This window comes from Choloepus didactylus, chromosome 2 (genome assembly GCF_015220235.1).
Source record: "Choloepus didactylus isolate mChoDid1 chromosome 2, mChoDid1.pri, whole genome shotgun sequence".
NCBI lineage: Eukaryota > Metazoa > Chordata > Mammalia > Pilosa > Megalonychidae > Choloepus > Choloepus didactylus.
Genome location: NC_051308.1, coordinates 132,250,853 through 132,268,318, shown reverse-complemented (window position 1 = coordinate 132,268,318; position 17,466 = coordinate 132,250,853). Strand labels below are relative to the sequence as shown.

General features: G+C 36.1%; 1 protein-coding gene across 1 annotated transcript in view; it reads left to right on the top strand.

Moving 5' to 3' along the window:
* Window positions 1-17,466, top strand: part of STXBP3 (syntaxin binding protein 3) — a 107,449-nt gene that overhangs the window by 78,084 nt on the left and 11,899 nt on the right. The window contains exons 12-16 of the mRNA XM_037826481.1: window positions 34-99; window positions 884-964; window positions 1,867-2,005; window positions 2,305-2,411; window positions 14,532-14,624. Of these exons, the coding sequence (XP_037682409.1) occupies window positions 34-99; window positions 884-964; window positions 1,867-2,005; window positions 2,305-2,411; window positions 14,532-14,624 (486 nt within the window). The remainder of the gene's footprint in view (window positions 1-33; window positions 100-883; window positions 965-1,866; window positions 2,006-2,304; window positions 2,412-14,531; window positions 14,625-17,466) is intronic.

Genomic DNA, 17,466 nt, shown 5'->3' with positions numbered 1-17,466 from the left:
AGATTTACCTTAAAAATGTTTGATTTTTCCTAGACATCTCTTAGTGCTCTTGCCCAACTTATGAAAAAGATGCCCCATTTCCGTAAACAGATTACTAAGGTAAGCAGTATTCTGTATGAGATGCCTTATGATTTTAGTTTCTTGTCCCATCCAGTTCTGTAGTCAAGCTTAACAACAGGTGCCGTGGAATGCTTGTACTGGTTGTCCTCTATAACCTTACTCTAGGTCTGAGAAAAAACCCCAAATATTTAAGCTTCTCAATAACGTTTTCTATATGTATCATCTAAATTTTTCCAAATCCGGCTTAAACTTCTTTTTATACTTTTGTGTTAAAACAGTCACACAAAATAAGTTTAGTGTTTATCAGTCTCACAAAAAATTCCATGCTGGATTGACCAATAGTTTTTAGTCTACCATTTTCTTTAAATTAATTGTTATGTATTAGTAGAATTAAGAACATTTATTCTGTGTGAGTAGGTACACTACTTTTTTGCAGTTCTAGTCTTACAAATCACTTTCAGAATAATGTTTATACTTTTTTTTTAATCACATTTCACGCTAATCAAGAACCAATAAAATTCATGTTTTTTCTGTTGGACCTCAAGGACTGTACAATATATTCTTTCCTCACCTTATTTTTCTTTACAATCTCAGTACAAATTCAACCCTTCCTATTTTCTTTTTGTTTGTCTGTTAATTGTCCCCTTTATATCATGCTAATTCTCACTTTTTTTCTTTTGCTTGATCCATTTCCATTGCTTAAATGTAAACTCCTCTTCAGCTAAGCCCATACTTTCTTTCAAGGCCCATCTAAAAACTTTTATATTACCCAATAAAAAAGAAGTTAAAATGCTTTAAATGATTGATTTCTTCTGTTTTTCAGCAAGTTGTCCATCTTAACTTAGCAGAAGACTGTATGAATAAGTTCAAGCCTAATATAGAAAAGCTCTGCAAAACTGAACAGGTATGTGCAGAGTCAGAAATGACTATGTCCATTGAGTTCCAGAATTAATTTTGTGAGTTAAAACCTTTTTGTTTGGTGTTGTGGTTGATTTTCACAGAATCCCAGAATCTCTCTTAGAGAGGGACCCACCTATGCAGTATTTAATATATTTTTCTCCAATAACATTAACAAGTTTCTATACTGAATCATATTAAGCAGCCTCTTCTAATCAGTGGTTATGTATTTTTGTTTGAAGGGGATGATTTTAAGTTTTTGAAGCATCGTTTTGGGGTAGCATTGTTGGCAGGACTTTTCCCAGGGTACGCATCATTTAATGTAGCATCCTGCAGAGCACTGTGTAGGCATATTTTACTTGTTTTAAGAGGTGTTTTGAGTGGTCCCTCAACTGCTTAGATCATCACTGACTAGTAGAAATATGATGCAAGCCACATAGGTAATTTTAAATTTTCTAGTTACCACTTTAAAAAGTAAAAAGAAACAAGTGCATTTAATTTTCATAATTTATTTTATTTAACCAGTACCAGTACATCCAAAATATTATCATTGCAACATGTAATCAATATAAAATTATTAATGAGATATTTTACATTCTTTTTCATACTAGGTCTTCAAAATCTGGTATTTTACACTTACAGAACATCTCAGTTTGGAGTAGCCACATTTTAAGTGCTCAACAGCCACATGTGCCTGATGCTACTATGTTAGATAGCACAGGTGTAGATTAATGATTTTCTTCTCTGAGTAACTTTTTTGATATTTTGCATTTAGTGCAATCAGTAGTTTACAAGTAATGCCCATGTTTAAGTGTTCCCTTAAAATTTGGCAAGATTTAATAATAGGCCTTTTAAGTGAAAAATGCATTTTGAGTAGAAGCCAATGACTTCATTTTATTTTTCATTAAGGACTTGGCACTTGGAACTGATGCAGAAGGACAGAAGGTGAAAGATTCGATGCGAGTACTCCTTCCAGTTCTACTCAACAAAAATCATGATAATTATGACAAAATAAGAGCAATCCTACTTTACATCTTCGGTATTAACGGTAATGGATATTTTGTTTATTTTCATGAATGTATTGAAGTACCCATTTCTAAAATCAATTCATAATAAGTGGTACACTATTGATCATAAGAGAATCTTAGAAAATGTAGAGGTAGTAGCTAAAGTTGGTTGGGATGAATGAAAAGAAAAATAGAAAATAGGGAGAAGACTGAGGGGAGGGATACAATTTGAGTGTTTAGTTATTATTTTAAAAGCTTTATTTATGTGAGCCATATAAAACATAGAAATGATTACAATGGCAATTATGTGATTGTGCCCTTGTATTTTTACTTATTAAAGGAACTACAGAAGAAAATCTGGACAAGTTGATTCAGAATGTAAAAATAGAAAATGAGAGTGACATGATTCGTAACTGGAGTTACCTTGGTGTTCCCATTGTCCCCCAAGTAAGAAATCTTACATTCTGTGGATACTTATATATATATGCCTGTGTGGTAGTTTGCATTAAATATGTTTTCTTATTTGGGAATTTCTTAATATCACTCTACAGATTGTAATTTTTAAGTAAGCAATTTAAAAAATTTTTTCTTTTCCCTACATGAGTAATTTGTGCAAATACACTTTTTTTTTTTAAGAGAAGTTGTAGGTTTGCAGAAAAATCATGCCTAAAATACAGAATTCCCATATAACACCCTATTATTAACACCTTGCATTACTATGGAACATTTATTACAATTCATGAAAGAACATTTTTATAATTGTATTATTAACTATAATCTATTGTTTTACAATGCAGTTCACTGGGTTGTATAGTCCTGTTTGTTTTTTAAAAATTTCTATTCTAGTAACATATATACAACCTAAAATTCCCTTTTAACCACATTCACATATATGATTTAGTGCTGTTAACTATGTTTACAGTGTTGTGCTACCCACCCCACAGTCCGTTACCAAAACTTCACAATTAACCCAAACAGAAACTATGTACAGAAACTTCCTGTTTCCTGTCCCCATCCTGTCCCCTGAGAACCTGTATTCTAAATAGTCAGAATCTGATTTTGCTTATTCTAATTATTTCATAGCAGTGAGATCATACAATATTTGTCCTTTTGTGTCTGGCTTCTGTCTTCAAGGTTAATCCATGTTGTCACATGGACAGAATTTCATTCCTTTTATGGTTGAATAATATTCCATTGTATGTATATACCACATTTTATTTATCCATTCAACAGTTGATGGATACTTGAGTTGCTGCCATTGTTTGGCAATTGTGAATAATGCTGCTATGAACATTGGTGTGCAAATATCTGTTCAAGTTCCTGCTTTCAAATCTGTTGGGTATACCTAGAAGTGAGATTGCAGGTCATATGGTAATTCTGTGGTTAACCTTCTGAGGAACTATCAACCTGTCTTCCACAGTGGCTCCACCATTTTACATTCCCACCAACAATGAATTAATGAGTGTTCCGTTTTCTCTACTTCCTCTCCAATACTTGTAATTTTTCCTTTTTTTTTTTTTTTAATAGACATTCTAGTGTGTATGAAATGGTATCTCACTGTGGTTTTGATTTGCATTTCCCTAATTGCTAGTGATGTTGAGTATCTTTTCATGGGCTTTTTGGGTCAATTATGTATCTTCTTTGGAGAAATGTCTATTCAAGTCTTTTGCCCATTTGTAAAATTCAATTTTATTGAGATATATTCACATACCATAGAGTCATCCAAAGTATACAATCAGTTGTTCACAGTATCATCATATAGTTGTGCATTCATCACCCCAGTCTATTTTTTGAACATTTTCCTTGTACCAGAAAAAATGAAAATAATAATAAAAAATAAAAGAAAAAAAGAACACCCAAATCATCCCCCCCCCCCATTTTATATTTAGTTTTTTTGTCCCCATTTTTCTACTCATCCTTCCATACCCTGGATACTGGGAGTGCAATCCACAAGGCTTTCACAATCACACTGTCACCTCTTGTAAGCTACATTGCTATACAATCATCTTCGAGAGTCAAGGCTACTGGGTTGCAGTTTGATAGTTTCAAGTATTTACTTCTAGCTATTCCAATGCATGAAAACCTAAAAAGGTTTATCTATATAGTGTGTATGTCCACCAGAGTAACCTCTCGACTCCATATGAAATCTCTCAGCCACTGAAGCTTTATTTTGTTTCATTTCACATCCCCCATTTGGTCAAGAAGATGGTGTAAATCCCATGATGGCAGGTCCAGATTCATTTCCAGGAGTCATATCCTGTGTTGCCAGGGAGATTTAGACCCCTGGGAGTCAGATCCCACATAGAGGGTAGTTTTGCCCATTTTTTAAGCAGGTTGCCTGTCTTTATTTTTCAGTTGTAGAACTTCTTTATTTATTCTGGATATTAAATCCTTATTGGATATGTGATTTCCAAATATTCTTTCCCATTGAGTAGCTTATAATTTTACTTTCATTGTTAAAGTCCTTTGACTTTAATTTTGATGAGGTTCCATTTATCTATTTTTTTCTTTTGTTGCTTTTGCTTTGGATGTAAAGTCTAAAAACCATTACCTAACACAACATCCTGCAGATGTTTCCATACATTTTCTTCTAGGAGCTTTATAGTTCTGGTTCTTATATTTAGGTCATGATCCATTTTGAATTAATTTTTGTAAATGGTGTGAGGGTAATGGTCCACCTTCATTCTCTTGCACATTGACATCCAGTTTTCCCAGTATCATTTGTTGAAGAGAACATTCTTTTCCCATTGAGTCCACTTGGCATCCTTGTCAAAAATCAGTTGGCCACCTGACTCCCAGGGATGTAAATCTCCCTGGCAACACAGGATGTGACTCCTGGGGATGAACCTGGACCTGGCATTGTGGGATTGAGAACAACTTCTTGGCCAAAAGGGAGAAGCAGAATGAAACAAAATAAAGTTTCAATGGCTAAGAGATTTCGAATGGAGTCAAGAAGTCACTCTGATAAGCATTCTTATGCACTATATAGATATCCCTTTCAAGGTTTCAGTGAATTGGAATAGCTAGAAGTAAATATCTGAAACTATCAAACTCCAACCCAGTGGCCTTGACTCTTGAAGACAATCGTGTAACTATGTAGGTTACAAGGGGTGGCAGTGTGATGGTGAAAACCTTGTGGATCACACTCCCTTTTACCCAGTGTAAGAATGGTTGAGTAGAAAAATGGGGACAGGAACTAAATGAAGATTGGGGTGGGATCGGGGGGATGATTTGGGTGTTCTTTTTTACTTATGTTTTTTATTTTTATTTTTATTCTTTTGTAAAGAAAATGTTCAAAAATGGATTGGGGTGATGAAGGCACAACTATATGATGGTACTGTTGATTGTATACCATGGAAGATTGTATGGTATGTGAATATACCTCAATAAAACCGAATTTAAAAAAAAAATCAGTTGGCTATAAATGTGAGGACTGATTTTTGAAATTTCAGTTCAATTCCTTTGGTAGATCTCTCTGTCCTTGTTCCAGTTACATGCTGTTTTTCTTTTTTACATTTTTTATTGTGAAGTATAACATATACAGAAAAGTGATAGCTTTCAAAGTACAATTTAGGGAGGAACCTAAGATGGCAACTAGGTGAGACAGAGAAAAAACACCTCCGTGTAAAACACTAGATAAAAAACCAGAAAGGACCCAGAACACCACTTCCAAAGTAGCACCAGCTGGACAAGTTCTGCTAAAGCCACAAGGAACGTGCGTTTGGTGAAACCAGGAGTCTGCATTCTGAAACGAGTGATTGAGTAGGCTGAATCCCTCAGCCATGCTGCGTTGGGGGGAAACAGTGGATTGGACTTTTTAAAAAAAATAAAAGCAGCCCGGGAACAGCTGCAGATAAGATGGGAGCGGTCTGGACTAACATCTCGGTGTCTGGGGTGGAGGATACCCCTTCCCACACCCACTGCTGATTGTCTCGGGTCCAGGGAAACAAAGGGGAGACACACAACTTGCAGCCGTCTCCCCAGCGGGCGGGGCTGCTCCTGTCCCGGACCGAGCACATGGTGCAGAGCCCAGCCGGGAGGCCCAGCCTCCCAGCTGTCTCCCCAGTGGGCGGGGCTGCTCCTGCCCGGCTGAACACACAGCACAGACCCGAGACAAGAAACCCAGCCTGACAGGGAGTCTTTCCCGCAGCACCGCTCACACGACACAATATCGGCCGTGGACAGTGGCCTTGAATACACCCATGGCTGATTGTCCCGGAGCTGGGAGAGCGGAGCTGTGCGGAAAGGGGGAAGGTAACGCGTCCCATTCAACCATCTTTGAAGTGGGTTGGGAATACCCCTACACAGCCCGGCGGCCCAGGGCTTCCCTGGAGGCCGGTGCTCACTGTGACATGGCAGGGCCTGCCCCCCCCCCCCCCGCCAACAGAGGTCCTGGAAAAGCACACCAGGAAGGGGGGAACCTCTTGGAAATCCCAGGGAACCTACTCCAATACCAAGGACTTTTGTGTCAGCAGCAGAGAACAGCCTTAAATCTCCGGGAACACCTGGGAGATTTGATTGTTAGACCTGCCCTTCCTCCCTAACCATTCAAGCACACGCCCCTCATTGAGGGCAGACAGCACCAACAACACACCCAAATTAAGTGCACCAATTGGACCCCAAAAGAATCAGATCCCCACATACCACAAAGTTGGGGAGAACTGACTTGAGAATAAGTGACTCACAGACGTCATCTGCTGGTTAGGTATAGAAAGTGTATGTCACCAAGCTGCAATTCTAACAAATTAAAGACTCACAGATGCCATCTGCTGGTTAGTAAGAGAAAGTGTACGTCACCAAACTGTGTCTCTGAAAATTAGATCAATATCCTTTTTTTTGATACAACTTGAAAGAACCCTATCAAACAAAACAAATGCCAAGAGCCCAAAAACAAAAGAAAATCTTAGTGCATATGATAAAACCAGATGATATGGAGAATCCAGCTCCAAACACACAAATCAAAATTTTGGAAGAAACGTTGTACCTTGCAAAATTAATTAAAGAACTACAATCAAAGAACGAAAACATGGCAAAGGATTTAAAGGACGTCAAGAGGACCATGGCCCAGGATATAAGTGCCATAAAGAAGACCCTAGAAGAGCATAAAGAAGACATTACAAGAGTAAATAAAAAAACAGAAGATCTTATGGAAATAAAAGAAACTGTTGGCCAAATTAAAAAGACTCTGGATATTCACAATACAAGACTAGAGGAAGCTGAACAACATCTCAATGTCCTAGAAATCCACAGAATAGAAAATGAAAGAACAAAAGAAAGAATGGAGAAAAAATTGAAAAAATCGCAATGGATCTCAGGGATACGATAGATAAAATAAAATGTCCAAACTTAAGACTCATTGGTGTCCCAGAAGTGGAAGAGAAGGAAAAAGGTCTAGAAAGAGTATTCAAAGAAATTGTTGGGGAAAACTTCTCCAACCTTCTACACAATATAAACACACAAAGCATAAATGCCCAGTGAACTCCAAATAGAATAAATCCAAATAAACCCACCCCAAGACATATTCTGATCAGACTGTCAAATACTGAAGAGAAGGAGCAAGTTCTGAAAGCAGCAAGAGAAAAGCAATTCACCACATACAAAGGAAACAATATAAGACTAAGTAGTGACTACTCAGTGGCCACTATGGAGGCGAGAAGGCAGTGGCATGACATATTTAAAATTCTGAGAGAGAAAAATTTCCAGCCAAGAATACTTTATCCAGCAAAACTCTCCTTCAGATTTGAGGGAGAGCTTAAATTTTTCACAGACAAACAAATGCTGAGAGACTTTGCCAATAAAAGACCTGCCCTACTTCAGATTCTAAAGGGAGCCCTACCAACAGAGAGACAAAGAAAGTAGAAAGAGATATAGAGAATTTTAACAGACATATATAGTACCTTACATCCCAAATCACCAGGACACTCATTTTTCTCTAGTGATCACAGATCTTTCTCCAGAAGGGTCCATAAGCTGGGACATAAAACAAGCCTCAAGAAATTAAAAAAAAAAAAAAATTGAATATACTCAAAGAACATTCTCCAAACACAATGGAATACAAATAGAAGTCAATAATTTTTGAACTATAACTCCACTATTTACTTCCTACATGATAAAAAATACACAGACTCTAAGGACAAATCAGTGGTTTTGAACTCAATGTAAAATATGTCATTTTAGACAACTATATAAAGGTGGGGGGATGAAGGAGTATAGGAACATAGTTTATGTGCCCAATTGAAGTGAAGGTGGTATCAAAGAAAAACAAGATTGATATGGATTTAAGAGGTTAATTTTAAGCCCCACAGTAAACACAAAGAAATTATCAGGGAATATAACCATAGAGAAGAAAAGTAGAGTTCGGGTTAAGAGAAATGGGGGAAGGGGCAATGGGGAGTTAAGAAATGAGTGTAGGGTTGCTGTTTGAGGTGAAGGGAAATTTCTAGTAATGGATGGTGGGAAAGAGCATAACATCATTCTAAATGTGATTAATCCCACTGATGGTAAGGCTAGGGAGGGGGTGGAATGGGAAGATTTAGGCTGTATATATGTTTCCACAATTGAAAAAAGAAAAAAAAAAAAAAAGACAGTCTAACTAGACGACAATTGAATGCTAAGGATGAACTTGGATGGGATTGGAGGGTGGAGGACAGGTGGCTCGACGGGACACAGTTGAGACATAAGGAAAAGGAAATATAGAATTTAAGTATTGTATCGTTGAATCTCTTATACTTCTTAGCTGTGCTTAATGGAATTACATAAAAGAATATTCTTGTTTGTGGGAAGTACATACATGAATTATAGTGTATGTTCAAGGATGTGTGCAGCTAACTCTCATGTTCAGAAGACAGAGAAATATATGATGGATGATAGGGAGGGAGGGAAAGAAATAGTGATGTGACAGCATGTTAAAGTTGGTGGATTGAGCTATCGGGGGAGGAGGGTCAGGGTATGATGGAATTCTGTGTATGGGGCTAGTATTGTTTTTGCAACTATTCATGTAACTTTGAATTTATTTCAAAATTTTAAAAAAAGTACAATTTAACAGGTAGTTAGAGAGCAAATGTCAAAGAATGTTATTTGTTGCAGTTCCACCATTTCAGTTATTTTTTATTGTGAAGTATAACTTATATACAGAAAGTATGATTGAGCAAGTAGTTATAGAGTAAATTTGAAAGAACGTTATGGATTACAGTTCCACAATTTCAGTTATTTCCTTATTGTGAAACATAACATATTTACAGAAATGTGGTAACTTTCAAAGTATAATTTAACAAGTAGCTATAGAGCAAATTTCAAAGCATGTTATGTTACAGTTCCACCATGTCAGTTATTTCCTAGCTACTATCGTAGTACCCCCCAAAAAATTATATAAAAATTCAGTATTTGTAATCCTTTGTTAAATCCTATCTTAGTTGCTATCCCTCTCTCTCGTTTGAACACTGTCAAATCTTCGGGTATAACTGGGCAGTGGCCACCATAACTTGTTCATATTGAAAAGGAGTGTCGACATTATGGGGAAGAGGAGAGGGATGCACCTGGTTGATGTTCTAGGAGAGGCTATTGCCTCTGGATTTTGGGACTTACCTGGCATAGGAACACTCAGGGGATTTAAGTTCCTAAAAAGTAAACTTAGTGAAACTTTTATAGGGTCTCGGGTGGGGAGTTAGGTATTCTTTAGTATTTTCGGGGCTACTGTTGCTTAGGGCTTGGCATAGTGTGGGCTTTTGGAGTATCAAGCTGGAGCTTGCGTAAGAGTAACCTCCAGGATAGCCTCTCAACTCTATTTGAAATCTCTTAGCCAATAAAACCTTATTTTGTTACCTTCTTTTCTCCCTTTTGATCAAAAAGCCATCCTCAGTGCCTCAATGCCAGGGACAGGCTCATTCCTGGGAGTCGAGTCCCATGTCACCAAGGAGACTCACTCCCCTGGGAGTCATGTGCTACATAGGGGGAAGAGTAATGAAGTTATTTGCAGAGTTGGGCTTAGAGAGAGAAAAACCACATCTGAGCAACAAAAGAGGTTCTCTGGAGATGACTCTTAAGCATAATTATAGGTAGGCTTAGCCTCCCCTTGACAGCCATAAGTTTCATTAGAATAACTCTCAAGATCAAGGGCTTGACTTATTAAGTAGGGGGTTCCTACTTTCACATAACATATATTCTGTCCAAGATAAACAATCAGTGTCTCACATTATCTTCACTTAGTTATACAGTCATCACTTTCAAATTTTAAACAATTATCGTAATCCAAAACACCCCAAAGCTCTTATCAGCCCCTAGTTATATATCCCTAGTATTAGAGTGGTACTTGTAAGGTATTCCTATTAAATACAGTCTGTGATACTGTATATGTGGTTTTTCCCATATAGAACTCTGTTGTTAACTCTTTGTACCAGTGTCATACCTTAGAAGTAGATCATGCAAGCACTTGTGGGATATATATACCTTTAAACAAACACTTTCAATCATGTTTGCCTTCAATGCTACACTGAGACTTATAATCCCATTAATGAACTGTCATCACCTCTGTCCATTCCCATATCTCTAAGTTCACTCTCATTAATGTGTCTGTAAATTTTAGGTGATCATTTTCCCTTCACTAGCTTCTGACTATCTCTAATTCCCCTATGTGCTACATTATAAGACACTGCTTTTACATTGTTCAGGGAATTCATATTAGTGATAACATACAATGTCTCTCCTTTTATGTCTGACTTAATTTCACTCAGCATTATGTCTTCATGGTTCATCCATGTTGTCATATGTTTCAGGGCCTCATTCCTCTTACTGCAGCATAGTGTTCCATCGTATATATATACCACATTTTGTTTATCCACTCATCTGTTGAAGGACACCTGGGTTTTTTCCACCCCTTGGCAATTGTGAACAATGCCGCTATGAACATCAGTGTGCAAAATGTCTGTTCCTGTCACTGCTTTCACATCTTCTGGGTATATATGGAGAAGTCAAATTGTTGGATTGTAGGGTAATTCAACATCTAGTTTTCTGAGGAACCACCAAATTGTCTTCCACAGCAGCTGTACCATTATACAGTTCCACCAGCAATGAATAATAAGAGTTCCAATTTCTCCACATCCTCCCCAGCTTTTGTAGTTTCCTGTTTGTTTTATAGAAGCCATTCTTACTGGTGTCAGATGATAATCTCATTGTGGTTTTGCTTTCCATTTCCCTAATAGCAAGAGAAGATGAACATTTCTTCATGTGTTTTTTTTCACCATTTGTATTTCCTTTTCAGAAAAAATGACCTTCATTTCTTTTGCCCATTTTATAATTGGGCTTTTCGTACTATTGTCATTGAGTTGTAGGATTTCTTTATATATGCTGAATATCAGTCTCTTATCAGATATATGGTTTCCAAATATTGTCTCCCATTGAGTTGGTTGCCTTTTCACCTTTTGACAAATTCGTTTGAGGTACAGAAGCTCTTGATTTTGAGGAGTTCCCCTTATGTATTTTTTCTTTTGTTGCTTGTGCTTTGGGGGTAAGTTCTACAAACCTTCTTCCTAATACTAGGTTTAAAGATGTTCCCCTGTATTATCTTCTAGGAGTTTTATGGTCCTATCTCTTATATTGAGGTCTTTGATCCACTTTGAGTTATGATTTTCTGTTGGCTTCGGGGCATTTGCTTATCTTGTTAAGGTTATGCTGGGAAATGCAGGATAATTTAAATGTATATACATATACATGTTATATATAAAGCTTTCCCCAAATTTTGCCTATTTCTGTGAAGGATCCAAACCAGGTGGGAATCTAATCAGCACACCGGTTCTCCATGTTTGCTGGTGACTGCCTGCCCTGGGGGTGCAGTTTCAGCCCTGCGCAGTTCTGCAGGAATTCTCCTCAAGGGCACCCTCCAGTTCAAACATGTCCTGCTCCTTGCCTGCTGTGCCAGCAAGCCTCTGGGTCGTGGGAGGATCTTCCATGTGGCGACCTTGCCATCTCATCCTTGCCCTGCACACCACAGACTTGTGGTGGGACAGTAAATGTGGTCAACACTGGTCTTTTACCTCCCGGGTTCCATCATGGGCATTCCTGGCCATGTGGCTGTGGAGGATTATCTTCCCAGCTAATTGCTGAGATTGGTGCCTGGGAGTAGAGACCAACTCACATCCATGTCCCTGCTTGGCAGCTGTCTCACCGCTGCCAGCCCAGGTCCCAGCTGAATAAACTCACCCCATCCTTTGAGACAGTTTCTCAGCTCTTTCGTCCATCTCCCCACCATGTATTATAGAAGTTCCTCTGTGGCTGCTCGTACCCTGAAACCACGGTCCTGGGTTTCTACCAGCCCTTCTCTAGTTTCTTTCGTGGAAGAGAAGTTTGCTTCACCTCATCTGTTCTGCCATCTTCCCCTACATTCTGTTTTGATTACTGTGGCTTTGTAGTAAGTTTTAAGATCTGGAAGTGTTTGTCCTACAAATTCATTCTTCTATTTCAAGGTGGCTTTGGCTGTTTGGGGTCCCTTAACTTTCCATATAAATTTGATAATTGGCTTTCCCATTTCTTGCAAACAGAGCTGTTTGAATTTTGATTGGGATTGCACTGAATCTGTAAGCCACTTTGGATAGAATTGACACCTTAATATTTAGTCTTGCAATCCATAACACAGAATGTCTTTCCATTTATTTAAGTCTTCTTTGATTTCTTTTAGCAGTATCTTGTAGTTTCCTATTTAAAAGCCTTATACACCCTTGATTAGATTTATTCCTAGATTTTTCATTCTTCTAGTCGCTATTGTAAATGGAATTTTTTTCTTCATTTCTTCTTCAAATTATTCATTACTGGTATATAGAAACACTGCTGATTTATGCATGTTCATCTTGTACATGCCAGCAAGGAATTGCTGAATTCATTTATTAGTCCCAACAGCTTTGTTGTGGATTTTTCAGGATTTTCTTGATGTAGGGTATGTCATCTGCAAATCGGGAAAATTTTACTTCTTCCTTTCCATTTTTGATGCCATTTACTTCTTTGTCTTGCTTAATTGCTCTAGCTAGAACTTCCAGTACAATGTTGAATAACTGGTGACAGTGGACATCCTTGTTTTGTTCCTTATCTTGAGTATGATGTTAGCTGTGGGTTTTTCATAGATAACCTTTATCATGTTAAGGAAGTTTTTTTCTATTCCTAGTTTTTAAGTGTTATCAAAAAGAGCTGCTGGATTTTGTCAAATGCCTTTTCTGAATCAATTGAGATGATGATGTGGTTTTTTTTTCCTTCATTCTGTTAATTTGATGTATTGCATTTATTGATTTTCTTATGTTGAGCCACCCTTGCATACCTGGGATGAATCATACTTGATCATGATGTATAGTTCTTTTGATGTGCTATTGGATTTGGTTCCCTAGTATTTTATTGAGGAATTCTGCATCTCTATTCATAAAGGATATTGATCTGTAGTTTTCTTGTGGTATTTTTATCTGGCTTTGATAGGAAGTTGATGTTAGCATCATAGAATGATTTAGGGATTGTTCTCTCCTCTTCAATTTTTAGGAAGATTTTGAGCAAATAGGAGTTAATTTTTCTGGAAATATTAGGCTTTTCTTTGTTGGGAGGTTTTTGATTACTGATCCAATGTATTTATTAGTTATTGGTTTGTTGAAATCTTCTATTTCTTCTTCAGTCCGTGTGAGTAGTTTGTGTGTTTCTAGGAATTTGTCCATTTCATCTAGGTTATCAGATTTGTTGGTGTACAGTTGTTCATAGTCCTCTTATGGTCCTTTTTATATTTGTGGGGTCAGTAGTAATGTCTCCCTTTTCATTTCTGATTTTAGTTGTTTGTGTCCTCTCCTTTTTTAATCACTTTTACTAAATGTTCATTGATTTTTTTTTTTTTTTTTTTCCTTTTCAAAGAACCGATTTTTGGTTTGTTTTGTCTGTTTTTTTTTTTTTTTTAATCTCTGTCTCATATTTCCCTCTAATCTTTGTTATTTCCTTCCTTCTGCTCCCTTTGGGTTTAATTTGCTAGATCCTCTAGTTTTGAAGTAAGAACTCTGATTTGAGATCTTTCTTCTTTTTTAATGTAAGCATTTAGGGTTATAAATTTTCCTGTCAGCACTGCCAGGGAAATACACTTCCCTGGTGAATGTATATTTTCTGCTCTCTGTTTTAATTTACTATTTATGCTTTTTTCTTTAACTTCTATTCTGTTCCTATAGCAGCTATCATATTTTAACATTTAACTATAATACAGCACAGGAAGTAATTATGTTATCTTGAAAAAAAATTTAGGTTTAAAGTTAAATTTTGAAAGGATTCTATTTAGAGTCTCATTCTCTCCCATCCAGTTTTTTAGCACTTTGTGTAAATTTTTTCAGATACTATTATAACTTTTAGCATTGAAGCATAATGTTGAAGTTCTGTGACCATGATTTTCAGGTTTTCTTGTTTTTTTTTGTTTTTTTTTTAAGTAGACATTTCCACTCTTAGTTTAACCAAAAATAACAGTATTTCCTGTAAATTAAAAATCTTTTTTTTTTAGAAAACATGGTAAGAGAATATAACTGAATAAAATTACTGGTTTTAAATTATTTTCTTTTATTATATTAGTCTCAACAGGGCAAACCATCAAGAAAGGAACGGTCTACAGAAGGAACTTTTCAACTTTCTAGATGGACACCTTTTATCAAAGACATTATGGAGGTAAAAACCATTAAAATGTTTACTTCTACCCTAAGTGTCCTTCTGGACAGTATTTTTTACCCTGTGAGTAATATTTGTCAGTCTGAACATATCTGTTGGGCAGGAATTTTCTGCAGTGCTTGGAGAGCTTACAAGAGAAGGCAGTATCTGGAGTTGGGGAGAAGAGTAAATTCTTGAAGATTCTTTTCTTGAAGACCTAAAACAAATTCACATCACTGACTAAACATCAAGCAAGCAGTCAAGTCACATGCATGCTTTATGAAACAATATTGCTGTAATTTTAACTTACTATATGTGGCATAAATATAAATAATTTATTTAAATGAAAGTTCAACAAAAATAACTTTTATATATGTACTCTGTTAGATGTTGTTAGACTCTGATATTTTGGGACATGTATTTGTGATTAAAAAGTAAACTTCACTATAAGTGTTGACATTAGAGCTAACAGATGGTTAATGCCTTTAATACTGTTTGCTTTTAGAAAGCAATATTCAATTTTAGGAAATGGGAGTAATAATCATCTCACACTGTTTTACCTCAAAGAAAGCAGTAAACTTATGTTCAAAAATGAGCTAGTAAAAATTGCTTTATGAGCTCAATAAAATTATGATACTGATTTACAGTCAATAATATAATTCCTTTTAGTTCATTTTCCTTTGACTTAAGCCCATGTTTACTTTTCTTTAGGAGCTAATTGGATATAATTTATTACTATGATTTTTCTCTGCTTTATTTGATGAAATTTGTGTCATTTACACATGCTTAATCATAGATGAAAAGTCTAAGGAATTTAGACTTTGCTTTCTGCAACATAAAATTTTTTACTTTCCCACAATTGAGCGTGTAATACTAAGTAGTTTTTTTTTTAACCAGTGTTTTTTACATAAGAATTTACTTTCTTGAACCCTTTAACAAGGATTTGCATGTTAAATTCAGAAAATCCATTTTTGGCTCAGTAGCAATCTTAGGCCTTTGGTATTTCTCTTAAAACTTGATTTCTTCCTTTCCTGCAGCCTACTGAGTACCTTGTGACCACTTGTTAATACCATTTATTATTAATACCTTTTGTAACACCATACTGTAAAGCAGTGGTTTCTAAACTTTTTCCTCTATAATAGCCTTTCACTTTTTAAATTGTTTTAATTTTTAATTTTTTCTTTGAAACAATTTCAAACTTATGGGACAGTTGCAAAAATAATACCAACCCCATATATAGAGCTCCAACATTGCCCCACCTAGATAACCAGATCCATCAACTTTTAATGTTTTGCCACATTTGCCATATCATTCTATGTATCCATCTATTTCTGTGTCTTTGTATTTATGTGTTTTCTAAACATTTAGAGTAAGTTGTATACGTCATGCTCCTTGAACAGTTAAAACTGCCATGTACATTTCCTAAAAATGAGGAGATTCACTTATGTAACCACCTTAAGTGCAATTATCAAGACCAAAAAATTTAACATTGATAAAAGGCTTACAGACTACATTCCAATTTTTTTTATATCCCAATAATGTCCTTTTTGACATTTTCTCCTCCATTATTAGATCCAGTCTAGGATCATATATCACCTTTAGTTACTGTCTCTTTAATCTTTCCCTTTTTTAATTGTGGAAACAAGTATACAACATGAGCTTTCCCATCTCAACCACTCCCAAGTTCAGTAGGATTAATCACATTCACAGTGTTGTGGTACCCTCATCACTATTCATTATCAGAACTTTCCCGTCACCCAAACAGAAATCCTGCACCCATTATGCATTAACTGCCTCTTCTTCCTCTTTCCCCAGCCATGGTAACCTGTACTCTATTTTTTTTTTTTTTTTTGGTCTCTATGAATTTGCATATTCTAGCTATTTCATATAAGTAGACTTATACAGTATCTGTCCCTTTGTGTCTGACTTATGTCACTCAACCTGAAGTCTTCAAAGTTCATCTATTTAGTAGCATGTATCAGAACTTTATTCCTTTTTAGGGCTGACTGACATACTACTGCATGTATATACACTTTTTCCTTGAGAAATATCTATTCAAGTCCTTGCCCATTTTTGGAGTGAACTCTTTAGAATACTTTCTCATTTCTTTCTGTACATATTTTTTAATAACTTTTTTATGGTTACCAGGGGGCTTAAATTTAACATACTAAATCTGTAACAATCTTATTTGCTTTGATATGGAGCTAAAGGTTTTGAAGAGTTACCTGGAATCCTCACACCAATGTGGGGGCACTCCAAATAAAGAAATTGGGAGACATGAAATAAATATTGTTATAAATAAGTAAATGATTGCATTAATTTTTGAAGCAAGTAAGATTTGTGAATTGCAAAGAGAGGGCTAATCTTATTTTATTAATCATTTATATATCCTTATGTTCCCTAATGGCAAATAGAATTTTTTTTTTTTTTAAATTCAGTTTTATTGAAATACATTCACACACCATACAATCTATCTCTGAACATTTTCCTTACATCAGAAAGAACCAGAACAAGAATAAAAATAAAAATAAAAGTGAAAAAAGAACACCCAAATCATCCCCCCATCCCACCCCATTTGTCCTTTAGTTTTTATCCCCATTCCTCCACTCATCCATACACTAGATAAAGGGGGTGTGATCCACAAGGTCTTCACAATCACACTGTCACCCCTTGTAATCTACATTATTATATAATTGTCTTCAGGAGTCCAGACTGCTGGGTTGGAGTTTGGCAGTCTCAGCTATTTACTTAAAGCTATTCCAATACATTAAAGCCTAAGAGGTGTTATCTATATAGTGCATAAGAATGTCCACCAGAGTGACCTCTCGACTCCATTTGGAATCTCTCAGCCACTGAAACTATT